The following is a 17,873-nucleotide window of genomic DNA, read 5'->3' on the forward strand; positions in this document are numbered from 1 at the left end:
CTATAATAGGAGACTAAACCAGAGCCAGGCTACGATTTAGACCATTGTTTTCAAACAAATTTTGCGATCACCTGCTCCAGAAACAGTTGCTCCCAAGATGCACTAGAAAATAATATTGTCAGTCATCCTCTTCTAAAAAGATTTTTAACCTCAGTCCGCTCCTCGATCTCCTGGAGGCAGTGTGGGTTTTAAGTGCAGAGCGGATAAAACCCAGTTAGAAGCCCTAATCCATCCAAATTTGTGTTCCTGTCTAGTTCCCCAAAGCAGTGAAAATTATATTCGCTCACTAAGCTGTTGATTAGACTAATTTTGTTTGTTTGGCAGCTGCGTCACCTGGGAAACGATGAGGTGCACATAGTGTGGTCCGAGCACACCAGGGACTACCGGCGCGGCATCATCCCAACTGACTTTGGAGATGTGCTGATAGTCATCTACCCAATGAAGAAACACATGTATTTCATCCAGATCATGAAGAAACCACAGGTAAATGGCAGTGCCGAGTGGAATATTTAGGTTATAGACCACTGCAGATGTTTTAGCTCTTTAGGTGTAATGATCATTTACGGGAGGTTTTACTTTTTAAGCATGCAGGTTTACTGTCATGTCTTAAGGGCACCTAAACAAAGTGGTAGCAGGTTAATTCTACCTGTTACCTGCTGTAACAAGTCAGCATACAGCATGGCACTGCATTAATTTCCTGTCTGTGTTCATTAGATAATGCAGACCCTCGTCCTTCTGTTGTGTTCAGACTTTGCTCTGAATTTCATACCTTCTTTCCCTTGTTGTGGTTTCTGTCTGAAGGCTCTCAGGTCTTTCCTCCAGCGATGCATTATTACCCACACTGTGGGTATGTGCTTTTAGAGATGGTTACTGGCCTTTGTTGGCTTGCTTTCATCTTGGTTACTCCATAGTGCTGCACTCGATGTGTGGCCTCCTGGAGGACCGTGAAATTACTTTGTCCAGGATGACTGGATTCAGATGTTCAGATATATCCACACATTATAAAAGTGCATAGTGCAAAATTTGTAAAGCAGTATTTTTCTTTTCTTTCCAGTAAGTTATCTTGAGAGAGATAATCGGGAAATGGATCATGTAAAATGATGTTGTAGTTTAAGCCTAACTTGAAGAAACACGTTATGTTCTTATTCTTCCATTGTTTTTTATAACAGTCATAGGAGGAGGGGAAATTCATTCAGACTGTATTTGTTTCTTTCATTGTTTTTTAGTGTGAATGATCATAGTGCCAATTTATTGCCGTCTCTGTTTGCATCATAGTCATTGCTCTAATGGAGTTCTGGTTTTGTCTGTGTAAACAGAAAACTAGCGAGGCCATCCTCGTCACTGAAAGCTCCACGTTTTGACTTTGTTAAATGTCAAAATTCAACACAGCAGTTCACTAGATGCAAAACTTTATTCACTGCTGAGAGCACATTAGTTATCAAAAAGAAATTTAAATCGTTTTCCTGGAACTCTCAATTGCTGTTAAGAAAACCCACAAAACTACAGTTGTTAAAGATCATAATTTAAAAAAAGAGTTTCTGCCACAGGAAGCCTTTTTCATTGGGTGAAGGTCAGAAGAAGAGCTGCCGCTGCAGTGCCGAGGCCAATCGTGAAAAAATAAACATTTTTATCGGAGAGTTCCTCTAAATTAAAAAACATGTAAAACCATCTACTCAGATGTCTGATACTGGAGTATTTATAGTATAACTTCAGGTTTCCATCACACGATTTAGCTAATTATTCTGTATCACTGGTGTTATACATCATTTTGTTGTTTAATTTGGCTGGTCGAGTGCCAAGTTGAGGACAGCAGGGCCTTTGGAAAGACTTTGACGTTCACGTCAACTTCCAGGTCAGTGACTATTGAGCTTCAGTGATTAAGGGCCCCCTTCCAATATGCATGAACAGACGCGTACACACACACACACACGCTATTCTTGAAATTCATTCTGCCCCTTTGTATTAAATAGCTCAATATGAGGGCATTGTATAGTATTGATTGTCATTTTAATTTCATTTACCTAACATTGATTCGCATAAGATATGTGTGGTTGTCATGCAGAGTTAGGCAAAATCCAATTTCAACTTGAACCCTTCCCCTAAACAGATGGAGGGTTTTTTGTTTTGTTTTTAAACAAAAAATGTGTCTCTTAAGTACTTGCACATGCAAAAACAGGATCCGCACTAAAATTTGAGTTTTATTATCGACTTGTCTAATTTCTTTGTTTCTTTCTTGACTTCCTCAGGTTCCCTTCTTTGGCCCTCTGTTTAATGGCGCTATCGTCACTGGAATGCTGCTGCCAAGCTTAGTACGGGCTACCTGTATCAATGCCAGCAGAGCTGTCAAGTCCCGGCTGACTCTCTACCAGAGCTTGTATCCTTTTTTCCTCAAGGCTTCTGCTTTACTTCCTCTCTCACACAGGTACAGCTCCTCAGATGAGTGTGACACTTTTAAAAGATGAGGCAGTGGTTACTCAGAGAGCTCAGACTGCTAAGTTTATTAGCAACGATTTTGAAATATTTCAATTAGATGTAAATAAAACATCACTGAGATTAAATTTCCAACATGACAAGCCACCACATTGGAGTGGATTCACTGGAACATGTGGTGTGCTTTCCATGTTAGCCAAAGTACACAGCTGAGTGCAGACACTGATCTTTATGAGCTACCTGATTTACATACAACTATTAGGCCTAGGCTGTTTCACAGCCTGGAGCAACACGGGAGGTTGCGGGGCTGTTTTGGGTAAGAGAACAGATAATGTGTCATCATCTATCACTACCGTTTTATGGCGGACGAGAAGAACCAAAATAAAAGCCCCATCAACAAATGTATACAAGTGCATACACTCACACACTGCTCTCATCCCTACACCCATCCATCCAACTGTGTGCCGTTAAGAGCCTGACTCCAGCTGTAGTTGTCAGTTGGTTTAAAGAGAGTGTAATTACCAGTGGAGATGAATTAGCATGTGAATACCAGCAGCACAGAGTCGAGGGAGGGGTGGGAGGGTGAGATTGGGGGGGCAGAGTTGGGATGGCCCCTGGAGGGGGAAACCTGATCTCCCTTAACGTCCCGCTCCTACTCGGACAGCGTGTGCGCCACCGCCTCACCAGAACCACACTGCCCCTCTGGCAGTTGCTATAGAAACCTCTCCCAAGGAGGTTTTATTTGGATTGAGGATGTATGCATAATTTCTAAACTTGTTTTCAGACTCTGTGTGGATGACTATTACTCACAAAGGGCTTTTGGTCTGTCATCGTGCTGCACCGCTCACAGTGTAGGGTGTGTGCAAGTATGTGTGTGTCTGTATGCATTTCACAGTGCATCACATAGCTTGGCCCCCCCACCCCAATATTGGGCCTTGTCTGAAAGTCCCCGGGGGTATCCTGAGTGACAGATGTCTGTTACCCGACGCCAAGTGAATTAGCCCAGTGTGATTCTCAGTGCCAGAGGGGGGCCGTCCACAGGCCTGCCTGGCTCTGGAAGCCTGAGGGACTGGGGAAGCCGAAGGGATTTTTGTTTTTTGTGTTTTTTTTAAAAGGGGGGTGGTGCTGCTGCAGTAAGAGGGCCGTACTGGGACACTAAAGCCTCACCTGGCATTCCTTAGCACAGAATCAGTTCAACACAAAGGCATGATCTATGAGAGGAGATAAGCGCTGCCTCTGGAGTTCTGGCACCGATCGGCTGCCAGGCCTCGCACACTCCACCAGAGGAGATGAATGAAAGTGCCAGGCGGAGCACACGGCCAAAATGAGTATCTGCATGTCTGCCTAGCCAGAGAGCTCGTGAGCACAGAGGCAAAACTTTAAGCTAATGAATGTTTGGTGCTGTATGAAAAGTGACAACTTGAGATTTGATATTTTAAGAGAACGTCAGAGCGCACTGGTGCAACGTCCCGCAGTGGTTCTGATCGTAAAAGAAACAGTGCGTTGGTAGCCAGGTGGAGTTGCTCTTTCAGATGCTTTGATTTCAACATTGCTTTTACTGTTACGCCACTCCAGCCTTTTGCATTTTTCCCTCTCCGGTCGTTTCAGTTCTTCCATCTTCTCAGGATATTGCAGCCCTTTATCTTTCACAGGTTGGAACAATGACCTGAAACTCTTTTTTTTTTTTTTTTTCTTTTGATGAAAATCCTCATCCTTAGTTTACCCCTTCACAATGCCTTTACAATTCACAGCCTGCTCTCTGCCTGTGAGGCCACTCTCCAAGGTAATTAGTTGAATATTTCTTCAAAGAGAAGCTATATAACCCCTGTGTGTCCAGATAAAAGGCCAGTATGGCTCTGCAGCCCCCTCTCTCGCGCCGTCACAGGGATCTAGAGGACTCCAGCAGTCTGCTGCAACGCTCACAGAATCTCTCGAGCTAATAGGATTTGATATTGAAAAATGACCACCAGCAACATTTTCTGAAAATACACACAGATGGGCTACAGGAGTGTTTTTCAAAAGGATACTACCTCTTGGCAGCTTTCTGTCTTTCTCATATGGCTTTGCTCTCTCGTCCTTTTTCTGCCCACATGATTTTGTCAAATCTGTGCAGTTGCATATGCCTTGTCGTGTCACGTACAGCCATCGGTGTCATTTGCGATTTGTGTCATTTTCCTCTGCCAGGACACAACCTTGGCCTCATAGGCAACATATCACAAGACTCTCACAGACAACTCATAATGTATCATTTATTATTTATATGGCTGATAGGAAATGCAGCTGCTCTGGCTTTGTGTTCTAAGTGTATTGTTGGCCATTCGCGGCTGCATTTTGAATACTTGAGACCACAAAATGTTCAATCAAAAACAACTTTGAATTAAATGTAACCACATTTGTTTTTACAGACTTCTGTGAAACATGGATGTTAATCGGGCCCTCCCTTGCAAATGTAAGAAGCTTAAAACCAAAAACAGCAATTAGTTTGTTAGTGACACGTGGACCAAACCTGCCACTGCACTGCCTGCTGCCATTTACTGTATGAGAAAGATCCTTCATACTGTCAGTATAGAATAATGTCGTCATCCAGAAGGTGGGATTCATTTCACTCTTCAACAAGCACTTGAGTTTGATGTGCCATCCATCACTCTTTGTGATGGGGTATTGTTAAAGGTGAAGTGTGTGTGTGTCTGTGTGTGGGGTGATGGCAAGTTACTAATAGGTGAGACAATGCAAAACTGACCTTGATTCAGAGGCATAGCCTTCCTATTGGACAGAATCAATAGCTTTTGCACACTGCCCTTAGTCCCCATCCTTTGCTCTGACACACAAGTAAACACACACACAGATCCATCTCCAGGCAGCGATCAATAACCATAATCTGTTTCTGCCCATCGCCAGTCATGCGAGCCAGGCTTTTAGGTAGCGTGTGTGTGCATGTGTGTGTGTGTGTGCGCAGCAGCAGGAAGAGGAGAGGAAGGCTTGATCCTTTCAGTGGAACCCAAAAAGCTGCTTAACTCTGTCATGTTCCCTCACAGGCTCATGTGAGCATATCTGCAGTCCCCCAGCTCCACTGCTGGAGACAAGATGTACATCTTTGCAACGGCTGTATGCTGAAAACACAATGGATATGATATTCTGCATGCACTGCTTTTGTGTGCCGTTTCTGCATCCCCACACGCCGTCATAATTAGTACAGTCGCCGCATTGACCGTGACACATTCTCACACCCCTTCTGAGCAAGTTATTGTCCCGGTCTCATCGCGTCTTTGTCTCACGACAGCATGTTCTTTTGTATACTGTAAGATTCTTCACCTAGCGGAGATGAAAGTGCGCCTGTATGCATGATAGGGTGTCATGAATAGGATCTGCCATGTTAGTGTTGTCTCTCATGAATTATTTAGCATCGTTGATAGGTCTAATTTGCCAGCTGTTGTGCCATAACTGTTGGCAGACTCATGGATAATACTCAGCAGTCTATATCACTATGGAGCACAGTGCTTGACTGGGCACAGTGAGACGCCAAGCTAGTCATTATAAGCTGGATTCATGTAATGGTCTGAGCTGATGTGAGTATAGCCAACTTCCTGTTCACTGGAAGCGGGGCTGACCAACTAAAAGTAATTTGTAATCTGCAGTAACTTTTGCAGCGGGAGTTGGACAGCTTGACTTGTTGCATGATTTATGACAAGTGATTGTCAGCATATTGTTATTACTGGATGCGAACCGTTTAGTCGGAGGCGGTTGGCTGCTGTTGGATGAGTAGGTAGCTGGAGTTGGGTGAGGGGCTAGTTTGGACTTAAAGTGTCCCTGCTTGGAGTTGGCAGGGCTAAGTTTGGGCGGAGGCTGGCATTGGCTTTGATAGGGTGGTTGAGAGTTTACGCATTATTTCAGGGGGCTGCAAAGAGAGGAGGGGGCTCTCCCCAACTGAATGTTTTAACCTAATCCCATTATCAGTGTAGCGCACTGCCTCCCATCTCTTCCCCCTTCTTATCCCTGCTCCCTCCCACTCCTCTCTCCAGCTGACCAGCTGTTCCTGCCGGGACTCACGACAATGTCCGATGTGTTCAGATCACTGAGTACCCCCCTCCTAATAAACACACACACATGAACAGAGCGCAGTCCATGCACGACCAAAGCAATTGCCAAGCCCATTGCTGGAGCCGAGAAGGCCTAGAGGAGGAGGGTGTTGGTTGGGGAAGAAGGGGTGTAGCTTTGGGGGTTTGGAGGGGGCAAGCACAGGCCTGTCAAACAGAGAGCCCTGACTCAGGAGGCAGCCCAGCTCGGATGGCATATGGCGTCTAGCTTCATACAACATGCAAAAGTATTCTCTCTCTTCACCCCCTCTCATCTACTCCCCCTCCCCATCTCCCTCTCCCTGCTGCTAATGCAGAATGACTCATAGCATTACTCATTTTTTTCCTGCCCCCCCAACACACATTAGTTCCTCCTCCTCTTGCCACCCAGCCTGTAACAAAAGGCGTACACTGTGCGGCACCCACACCCTGAAAGCCCTGGGGGCCTAGCACAGCCTACACTCTGGGGTCTGAGCTTCATGGGGGCCGCCCCCTTTTAAACACAGGTAGAGCAGGCATGGAACCAGACAGCCAACAGCAGGGCCCCAGAGCCCCGCCTGTCAGAGCGTACACACACTGCTGGTGTCAGAACTGCCTGTTGGTGTATATCAGTTTGTGTTTGTATATACAGCTAGCTTTGCACTCTTGTGCTTCGGGGCTTTAAAATCATCACGCTTGGTGTCCTGCATTTGTTCATCTTTGCCTCTCCCTGCAACCTTTGTGACGTCTTGCTGGTCTCACTGATATTTTTCCACATTTTGATTGATATTTAATTACCATGTATAAAAGTCTATTTCTTATCAGGATTTTTTCAGTTGCTTTCATTTATTTACTTTTTTGCGCAGTGTTTATCAAATAAAAAGCCGTGGTGTTTTCAGGTATCAGTGGTGGAAAACTGCGTAGCCTAGTGTAACCCAAAGAATGTCACGCTCTGTGTATTTTTAAACTTGAACCCCCACCCTCATGCCCTCCTCCCCCGTCCGTCTGTTATGCGTTCGTGTCTGACATCTGTCTGTTTGTTAGCGGCAAAGTGAGAGCCGGTTTTATGCGGGATCACCTTCCCTGTCTCTTCTCCATCTCGGCGTTGTGGAATGGGTTAGGAATGCCAAAAAGACCATTACAGTTGTGTGAAGGATTCTGTGTACTTTTTGGCAGCTCTTTGGACTAAATTAGTATTATTTTCTGGTCAATATATTTGAATTCCAGTACAAGGGATTTTTCCTTGTGTGGTGTATAAAAAGTGCCACATTCTGAATGTCAGATGGTAAAAATGGAAGAAAAACTCTGTATTTGAAATGATTTGACTATTAGATAACTGGAAAATGATTTGAAGTCTATTTCTTTGTCTTTGTCATTTTAAAATATCTTTCTACTACTGTGTGCTTCTAGAGAAAAGCCTCCCAGTTCTCCTAATGTGCTTAATAGCAGAAATTCCCACAGATTGAACCATCAAAGAGGACAACATGGTCCTCCTCCCTCTTATTATAGTTTGCATATGCTTGATCATGTAGGACTAAAGTCCTCATCTCAAATAGGCTACTATATGTAAGGGAATGGCCCTCCGAGCCAAAAAGAAGCGCAAATATTCTCACAAAATATCACGCATAGAAACATTGATGCAATCACCGTCTCACTAATAACGCACAGGATGCGTAGTCAGGATGCTGTGACCCCGGTCGCATGATTGGACCTATTACGAGCTACACTGAGACATGTTCATTGTGATTGATGTGTGCCGCTGCTAGCTTGGGTGTAAAAACCTGTGTCTGCTTTATGTGATTAGCATCCAGCTAGCCACTCCATCTGTTACCCCTAGCCCTGTTTAATTAATGAACTTTCTTTTTCCACCCCACAGCCAGGCAGTGCAACACTAAAGCAAAAGCTGTTAGTCCTCTCAGGTTATCCAAATGGATGCGTGTTCTTGCTCCCCCTCCCCTCAACCCACCCCCACTCAACCCACCCACCCACTCTCAATGGGTGCGTTCTCATTGATTAGTTATGTTTTGTTCCCCCCCCCCCTCTTTTGTTTCAGGGTTCTTGAAGGGAGGGTTAATGAGCTTTCCTGGCAAGCTTTAGTGCTTGGAATCTGGGGATAAATGGGAATAATTTTGTTGTTTTTTGTTTTGTTTTTTGTGATGGACTTGGCAGAGATGTGAAGCCTCGTGCCACCGTGTCAGTCTGTGTGAGTGTGTGTTTGTTTGGGTGTGTATGAATGGGTTGCGGCGGGGTGCGTTGCATTTCATCCCTGCTGGTCCATCATTCGTCTTCAGAAGCCGGGAATCTGGAACACTCTTTAACAGTTGGCTCTGTCACTATTCATCTTCCAACCATCTCAGCAAAACTCTTGTCCTGTCCTCCTTTTACCACCAAGTAGTCCTCTCTTTTTTCATTTACGTCCCTTCTTCCTTCCATGTCTCGTGAACAGCCTTTTGTCCAGCTAAAGCTGCCCTCTTTTGTTTGTGCGGCCTTTTTTATCCTTGTGCTAATCGGCATGGTCGTGTGCCTGAGTTGGACCCCATCTTTCACGCTCAGCTCTCCTTTGTTTGACACACCGCCCCTGATAAGAATCCCAATTCTAGGGCCTCTCTGATATTGAAATCCAACAGCGGCGTAGAAAGAGCCTTCAATCATCTATTATCTGTGCTCCAGTGATTACCATTCAATCTCCCTGGGTCCAGGCTCCTCATCACCGGCCCCAGAGCTGAGGCCGTCCCCTGAAAGAACCTGCATCCCTTAACGTCTGTGTCACATTGAGCATAGCCATAGATATTTCTGACACCGTCTTGAGACAGCCACGCATCGAGCGCTGCTGGGAAATGTCAGCAAAATGTCACTCATCATTCTCCACTGGAATCTCTCGTTCTCTGATCTGGCACGGGGGTTTTGGAGACTCTTGTGAAGATACCTTGTGACATTATTGGCGGCCTTTGTCCCTAAATGGCCATTAATTTTTCAGTTCCCTTTTTTTGTTCAGACACCAGAATTGCTCTTTTTTTTTTTTTTTTCCATAAGGCTGCATTGCTTTTAATGTTGCAGACTTAATTGGCTGTTTTAGGAAGGAATTGCTTGATTATTTATAAGTTGCACATTAATGCCTCTTTAAATGGTTCAAAGGCAGTGTGTGCTCTTCCGCTGGCCTGTGGCCATTATTCTCTTTCAGAGGATGTCCTTGTGCCTTGCAGCATTTGCATTTTTGCACTAAATGGAATGTTCTGCATTGACAGACAGGCAAGGGAAACAAAGCAATAACAAAAACAAAACATTTAACTGTGCATCACTGTGCATCGTCTGCTTCTTCTTAGAGGAGCAGCCTTTGATGTGTTAATACTGATAGTCTGTATTTCATTGTCAAGTGGTGGCTGTGGCTGAAAGGGAAGCGGTGAGAAATATTGGTCAAATCTTCCTTTGCGTCTCCACTGCAACAGGCTGTAATAGAGTTTGATGTCGAACAGAAAGAAGGTTTTGTTGGTTGTAAAAGCACACGGAACACATTTTGGGTGGTGGGATCTCCTTTAAAAATACCGTATAACTTTAAAGCACCATTCCTACTGTGCATGGTTAGCATTGCTTTTTTTCATCATTTTCCTGTTTGCTCTTGTTTTGTGTTCAAACATCCACTTACCTAATTCTGTGTTTAAATACACAGCAGCGCTTGGTACCTTTTTGTTTAATGTAGCGTACACATCTTCATTAGTTATGTATATCTTCTAATTACTATTGATGAGACTCTAGCTGATTTGGGTACAAATCTATAGCTTTTCATATTCTAATGAGTGTTATTTACCCTCAGATCTCCAAGCCAGGGGGCTTTGTGCAGGCAGATATAGCCCGCACTGCTCTAGCTACACCCACTTGTTTTTGTATCTGCCGACTCTGACAAAATCCAGTTTCCATCCCCCCACATCATCACCCGTCTGTGTGGATGTATAGCACTTCCCGCTCCTCCATCTGTTTTTGTCCACCCATGAAAAGGTCCATTATAATCTGCAGGATGCACAGTGGACGTACTGCAAACTCCACTTCAGCCAATCAAGACGCAGCTCTGAACTCGCGCCGTGAATCCAAGGGGCACGAACGCCACCCCCGAGTTCGTTTTGATTATGTGCGGTCTCTGCCAGAGATCTTCAGTTGAACAAGTTTTTATACCAACATTGTCTCCATCGTCCCTTTTCCCTATAAAAGCTTCCACTGTGAATGGAGCTCTGTGCATGCCCACTGGATGATGGCAGGCTCCTGATTAACCCTGGAGTGACTAGCTAATGTCATTGAAGGAGAGCCACCTGGCTGTGAGACTGTACAGTCAGCTGCCACTGAAGGACCAGAATAGGAGACGACCAGGTGTTGGGCTCCAGCCCCCCTAATTGTTGCCATGTAATAGCCTGCTTGACTGCACAATATAGCCCAGGGGCGAGGATTAGGAAAAAGCTGTTGCCATCGTAGAAGTCTATTTTCTTTTTTCCTAAGGTTTTGTGTGCGACTTTCTTTTTAAGTGCGTACATCTATAATTCTTCCTTCGCTGTCCTCCTCCTGAGGTTATCCACCATTCCAGGTTTTGTCCTTGCACATTACAGAATCTGGATATTTACTGTAAATGTGCACAACTACAAAGTTGCTTTTCAGATTGTGATGGGATAGAAAAATGTTTCATGTCCATGAGATTAACTGGCACAAACTTGACAGACTTTAGTTATCATGCATCAAAAAGTATGTGCATCATGTACTTGACAGTTTAGTATTTTCTTTCTTTAATAATTGGCCCGACAGTCCAGATCTCATAACTCATTCTAGCAGCGGTGGCATTGATTAAACTATGCCCCTAGTCACAGTAATGAACCTGTTCTGCCAGTGCTTTTACCGCAGATGTGATCATATGTAACCTAGTGCTAATCATTAGCATTCTCCCTAAATGCCAGGCATTTTGCATGAGGCCAGGCAGCCTAATTGGTCCAATGAACCTTTCACAGAGGGGGCAATGGAGGAGCAAGAGACTTTATGTGTAGGATGCCTCGGCCGGGAGGCAGAAAGGGATGCTTGGCATTAACGCATCACGCGTCTTCTGACGCACATACCGCAAGCATCATTAAAATTGCAGAAGCCTCTGTTCATTTTGTTTTAATATTTCATCAGTGCTTGTCTGAGCTGTGTGATCGCAGGGTGAAAATCAGAGTCATTTGGCATGACCCGGCGTTGGCACATTTCTCTGACAATTTAAGTGTCAGGTTGGTTTTGCAGATGTGTCAAATAGATTATAGAACATCAGGGTACTTTGATTACTGCTGTGCTTTGAGGTGTGTGTACAGGTGGGCAGAAACCGTGTGAGCGTGATAATCATCGTGCTACAAATTTCCTCATGAAAGTTGGAAGAGAGAAGAGGCTAAAGCCCTCATATGGATTTCAGCATGCCCTTCCCTGTTTAATCTTTGACTTTTTATTAAAAGTTCAAATTGAGATCAGATAGATGCTTTTTGCTTCCTCTCTCTCTTGAACAATTTCAGGAACTGAGGGGAAAATATGACAGATATTTACCTCAGATAGCTCACAGGATGCCCACCTTTGTCCTGACCTAATAACATTTCCAGAGGGTGCAGACATTCGTGACACTCTGGCCATCGTTGCTAACAAAGGAGACCTTCCAAGAAAACTCTCACCCAGCCACTCAGAGCTGTATCTGTTAATCTTCATCCCTATCAGCCTTTTGTAGCTCATCTTATTATGACTTTCTGTTAATACACAGTGGAGGCCTGTGTGACTGTCTGGCTATAATGGGTCTGTGTTTGATTAATCATGTCGATCCTTTATGCTTCACATCTAAGGCTGCTGTGTTAGGACTCATCAATGCAGGCCAGAGTCCTTTGAAAAAGAGATTGGTTACAGACTCGGCTCATCTGAATACACAAGGCTAGCAGGCTTTGATGGCAGTCATGTTAAACAAACCATGTGCCAACAAATTATGATGTCACCAGGTATCTTGGAGCTAACCCACGTCTCTGGTGTGTGAGGATGACTTGTTGCACTGCCATTTATATTCTGTGAAACCCTGGCAATCAGTCAGTTCGAACATAGTTTAGGGGTCAACATTGACCTTAGTGTAGGTGCTGCTCTTATGATTTGTTTTGCAGCGGAAATCGATTTTTAGTGGCCCCCAGAGGAACGGTGGGTTGCCGGAGACTTGAGAAAATGGGTGTCTGCTTCCTCCAGTCAGCTTGTAAATAACCCAGTCATGCCAGCTAGCAGACATCTGATTTTGTCTGCAGCTTTGGCGAACCCGTGTGAAATCACTGACGGGCAGTGATGATGTCACAGGTTAGGAGTGATGTCACAGCCATAACTCCCCACCCTGCTGTCCGAATGCCAGATGGACGGTAGAGAGGTGTGGAGGTTGGAGCTTAGAAAGCTCTCGCTGTGGGAAACGTGCCCCTCAGGAGGTGTCATTAACCTTGGCTTACTGTTTGACCTGACTCCTCTGGGGCCTCAGAGTTCCAATTTCTTGGACCCACTAATTGGGCTACTTGTTAAAACTCTCTGAAACCAGCTATTCCTCTTGAGCTTCTTATGTTTTGCAAGTCCACACTCACCCAGAAAGTGGACCCACAAACAGCATAATAACGCATCTGTGACACATTCAGACGTTTTCTGCAGCCACAGCTGTTTAATGAGACACCAGGGTCTGAGTAGCTGATATATAAAGTGGGAGATGGACACACATATACGCTATACCATACACATTTTCACTTTATCCACCTTAATCTGTTGTTCCTTCCCATGCTGCCATTATTCCTGCAGCCAGCCTTAGTGGCACATTCACTCTCTCTGTCCCCTTTTCTCCCTGTGTCTTTCCATCTAAATGTCTGTCTTCCTCCCCGTTTTCCCATAATCACCTCACACCTCTGAGGGCCTCTGCTGAGACGAGCTTCACACCTCAGCCCTCGCTGTGACAACAGGTACCGCTGGCACTCAACGCCGGGCCTCTCTCCAATCAACACCTGCTCGCCTTTATCTCTCTTTCTTGCCTTCCTCTTTACCATCTTTCCTCCTCCCTTTTTCCCTCCTTGCCACCTTCTTCTTTCTCCATAGTCATAGCCCTTATTTGTGATGTTCAACCAGTAGTTTGCCCTGTGCCCCTGCCTTTCTGCCTCTTGTGTCCTCTTCTGTATCAAGTGACAGGTTGTCCATATGCAGTAATCAGTTTGTCTATATCAATGCCTCCTGGAGATGGCACTGTAATTCCTTCATGATTTGAACCTGTTCATGTTGCTCCGGCTTGTATTCATTACTGCATTTGGTGTCAACAGCTTGTATCAAAGTGAGTCTTATTGTCCGCTTTTGATAGCAGTCATCATTTCCTCTTAGCTCGCCACCAAAGCAGGGACTAAACCTTCTAATTAATCCACAGGATTGGACCCTATCCGCGTGCTATCCAGTGATGTTGCTGTGAATGTGCATTTGATACGAGGAGGTGGTTTACTGTGTCTTTGAATGAAAAGCATGGCGGCCACATCTGCTTTTTTTATACTGTTTGTACCCAGACCCCCCCCCCAAACATCCTTTTCCTCTTAACAGCCCAATTATGTGACTGCTGGGAGTCAATGGCACTGTGAGCTACTCCTCAGCTCCTCTCCTCACCAAGGTCAAGCTGATTGGTCCAGGTTAATGGGCAGATGTGGGGCTAAGAGAGGAGGGGGGTCAAGCACCTAGAGGCACCCTTCACCTCATCTCTAAACTGTCCCTCTTCACTACAAGAGCCCCTTTTTGCCACCAGTGCTTTTACAAACAGGATTAACCTTGGCTGCTGCTGTGGAGACTTAAGCAGTAGGTTTGTCCGCACGCATGGCAAAAATATTTTTGAATAGGTATTTGATTATTTCCCCTTTTTGTTTTTGTGTTTTTTAGGTGAAACCCTGGATTCATAAAATCAGTGAAGTGTCATATGTCAGGATCATGTCATGGTTGGAGAGTTGTTGTTTTTCATTAGCACAGAGAGACTAAATCTCAAAGTTCTGATGTCTGGAATAATTTAAGTTTATCCACTATTTCTTGGCGCACTCGTCTTTTTTTGTCTCTCTTTCTGTTGCGAAAACTTCCTTATTAGATGACGACAATTCAAGCTTCCGGAGGAGCGCTGTTTGAAACCCGATTAATGCACCTTTGACAAAAGGAGAGGAGGAAGTCGCCCTCCCTGCTCATATCATCCAACTTCCGTCACTTAGAAGTGGATAGAAATGGAGCTTAAGCAGTGAAATGTCAGTATGGGGTGTCTTAAGACCCTTATAATGCTGCTTTGCCTAATCTGGGCCTCGACCCCCTACCCTGCCTTATCAGCAGATTAGCTGTGTGTGCCTGTCTCAATCAGTTCAGTTTAAAAGAGAGCAGAACAATAAAATGTTCAAATAGGAAATAGAAGACAAAAAAAAGAATAAAACAACCAATTGTCATCTGGACACAGAGAAGAACCCGTGTAGCTCTCTACGAATGCAAAGCTGGTCATCAACTCGTTAAAAAAGGGATGGTGAAGAAACACAAGCTAAATGTGTACTGCAGAGTTCAGTATTGTGTCTGAACTCTATGAAATATAATGAAGCATTGTAACAAAATCCTGTAATGAAAAATGAGGGATATTTAATGTCGTGACACAAATTAAGAGCAGGATCACATGGGAGAAATCAGAAATTGACGAACGTGTTTACACTGGATATCAACCATACCCCCCAGAGCTAACTACACTGAAGGAGATCCTTAAAGATGTCCCTGTTATTGATTAGTGTATTTACAACACAGATGTTGTTTCCTTTTTACAAAGATGTTTATGGTTTAATAGAAATAAAATAAGCTTTCAGCAGGAGCATTCACCAGGTCTGAACCGGTCATGCTGCTGAAATCCCCATACATGGTTAGTACAGCTAATGATTATTTGGACTGTATATAAAAGATGGACATAGCCATGATGACTTACGTCAGTGTATGTAGTGCTGTTTGAAACCTCAAGCTGAGCACTTTGGAAGTTTCATTCTTGTTTTTTGTTTGGAAACCGGACGAGGAGGAGAAACTGAGGTTATAGCTCACTGACACAGTGGCAATATTGTCTGTTTAACAGTATTCAGAGACCAACATGTTCAGAATCGGTGTCATTTGATAAGATCGGGAGCGTATGTAGTCAAAGTGCTCAAAGTCTTCTTCTAGACTTCTTTTTGCAACCCTGCTGGCCTTTAAAAGGAATCCAGATTTAATACATAAGCATTGGCCTCACATTTTCAAATCCTTAAGCTGCTCCTATCTTTTATGTCATCTAACCCCAAGGTGTCTACCGTTATTTGGTCTTCATCAGGCAAAAGCAGAGTTTATCTTTTTGTCTTGTACTGTAATGCTCTCAGAATTGCAGACCTAACATTAGCAGCCTCCAGTGGTCAAACAGGTTCTCTGTGGTCTTCTGACCCTTACTGTCTGATTACTGTTAATGATGCAGGTGAAAGACGCGTTTAGAATCCAGAACATTTGCTTGTTTATTTTGCCTCAGTGATACCTTTTTACTAAAGGACTACTTCCTGAAGCCATGATGCATAATGATCCTTGAAGGCCGTGTGCTTGAGTGTTCAAAGGTTTTGTGTATTTGAAAGATGCTTAGTGTGTGTTGGAGGCCGGTGGTGTGGTGTGACCACTTTTGCCATAGGAACACAAAGATTCGGATTGGGATGGTCAGGATGCTCCTCTCTAGAGACGCACAGGTTCAGAGGTCAGCTTAGAGCTCAAGCTCTTCTGGGGAACAAAGTGCATGGGTGGTGGGTGCTACCGTGAGCGTTGTGCCTGCTTATGCACAAACACCTCTGTGTGTGAGCGTGTGTATGTGGCTGAATGTGCTGGGTGGGGTTACGCACAGTATAAAATGGATCCCAGTGGACAGGCGTGTTCAGGACCGGTCCCTATGGATGGAGAGAGAAAAGAGGAGAGATGATGATGATGAGGGCTGGTGACGGTTGGCCGATGGGGTCCAGCGGGGATGGAGCAGCCTGCTAATGAAGAGCCATCTGAGGCCTCCATTCACCTTGAACATGGGGCGCTGCAGCTGCCCTGACCTTGGCTTTGATCCACAAAGATGCTTGACCCCTACCATTTCCCCAGAGCTACCCCCACCATCTGGACAGCATGCATGCATATGTATACATATGTGCACACACCCATAGATGCATATGCATACACACGTATGTTGCTCCATATATGCATGCACATATGTTCACACAGGTATGAGTAGCAGGTTTCTGGCTTCACACCTGCGCTGATTCGCTGCATGCTAGCTATAAGTTCAGGTCTTCGTCACCTGTAATGACAGAGAAGCAGAGGGCAGCCAGGGGACAGGATGAAAAAGGAGCATTTCTCAAATGTGTAAAGTGTTGGAGTTAATAGGCTTTTCTCTCTATAGCATCCACTTCCACCCCACCCTCATAACTCCAAAACGACCACATCCATGTCTCCAGATATCATCTCCTAACTAAAGTTGTTTTACATTAACTCCAACCTGGGAGGTTTTTTTTCTCATTACTATCCCAGTGTTTGCCACGCTCCATAAACATTACATTGGTTTTCCTTTCTTCTCCCTAATAAGAATGCAGCCGCTTGGAACGTAGGGGTTCCTTGGAAATTCCCAAAGTGGTTCTGCAAACTCTCCTTCCACCCGTGCTCGTCTTTCTTGACCTCCCTGTTCAGCTGTAAATGACAGTTATGTCACGGGTGACTTGAGTTGCGTTCCATCTGTGGAAATGTAGACCTGTCTGCATTTTCCTTTTTATATTTCATCCCTCGCTTTATGAGATTTTTTTTTTTATGGCACAGGATATGGGGTTTAGCCTTCTGTGATACAGTTCATCAGGAAGGCTTTCATAACGGGTAACATTTTCAGGAAGTATGAAGGTTTCTAAGCTGCCGTCCTCTTTCCCGGTCTCACAAACATGAATATTTACCAAGAACTCACCAACTGTAGCTGGAGCTTATTTTTCCACTAAAAGTACGTCAGTGTCTGCGGGTTTGGTGTCCATAACATGGACACGGCGTTTGCATCATTGTTCTGGATGTGTCCCCTGATTACTATACTGCATAGAGGTAACAGCGTCTGTGCATATGCAGGGGAACAAGCTGTGCCCATGCCTAAGTAATTAGAGACCAGCATAAAACTGAGAGTGAAGGCAAGATTACCCCTCACTGTGCATCAGGTCTGATTTCTGTGCAACAATTTTTTGTTTTTACCCGCAGATAGCATCTCACATTTACTTAAGTGAGCTGATTATGGCTCTCGCTTTTACTCATCCCCAGAATACCTTTTATTAGTCTCCCTCCCTCACCACCTGTTTTTCTCCCCCTCCTTCTGTCATATTTTCTCTCGTC

At 44.6% G+C, this 17,873-nt stretch overlaps 1 protein-coding gene across 3 annotated transcripts in view; it reads left to right on the forward strand.

The window, feature by feature from the left end:
- Positions 1-17,873, forward strand: part of ralgapa2 (Ral GTPase activating protein catalytic subunit alpha 2) — a 96,111-nt gene that overhangs the window by 67,605 nt on the left and 10,633 nt on the right. For all 3 annotated transcript variants that reach the window (XM_085343295.1, XM_085343293.1, XM_085343294.1), the window contains 2 exons: positions 325-483; positions 2,247-2,374. In XM_085343295.1, coding sequence (XP_085199421.1) covers positions 325-483; positions 2,247-2,374 — 287 coding nt within the window. The remainder of the gene's footprint in view (positions 1-324; positions 484-2,246; positions 2,375-17,873) is intronic.

Source organism: Diplotaxodon limnothrissa, linkage group LG19, assembly GCF_057381915.1.
Source record: "Diplotaxodon limnothrissa isolate DT_005_m linkage group LG19, D_limnothrissa_male_GT1.1, whole genome shotgun sequence".
NCBI lineage: Eukaryota > Metazoa > Chordata > Actinopteri > Cichliformes > Cichlidae > Diplotaxodon > Diplotaxodon limnothrissa.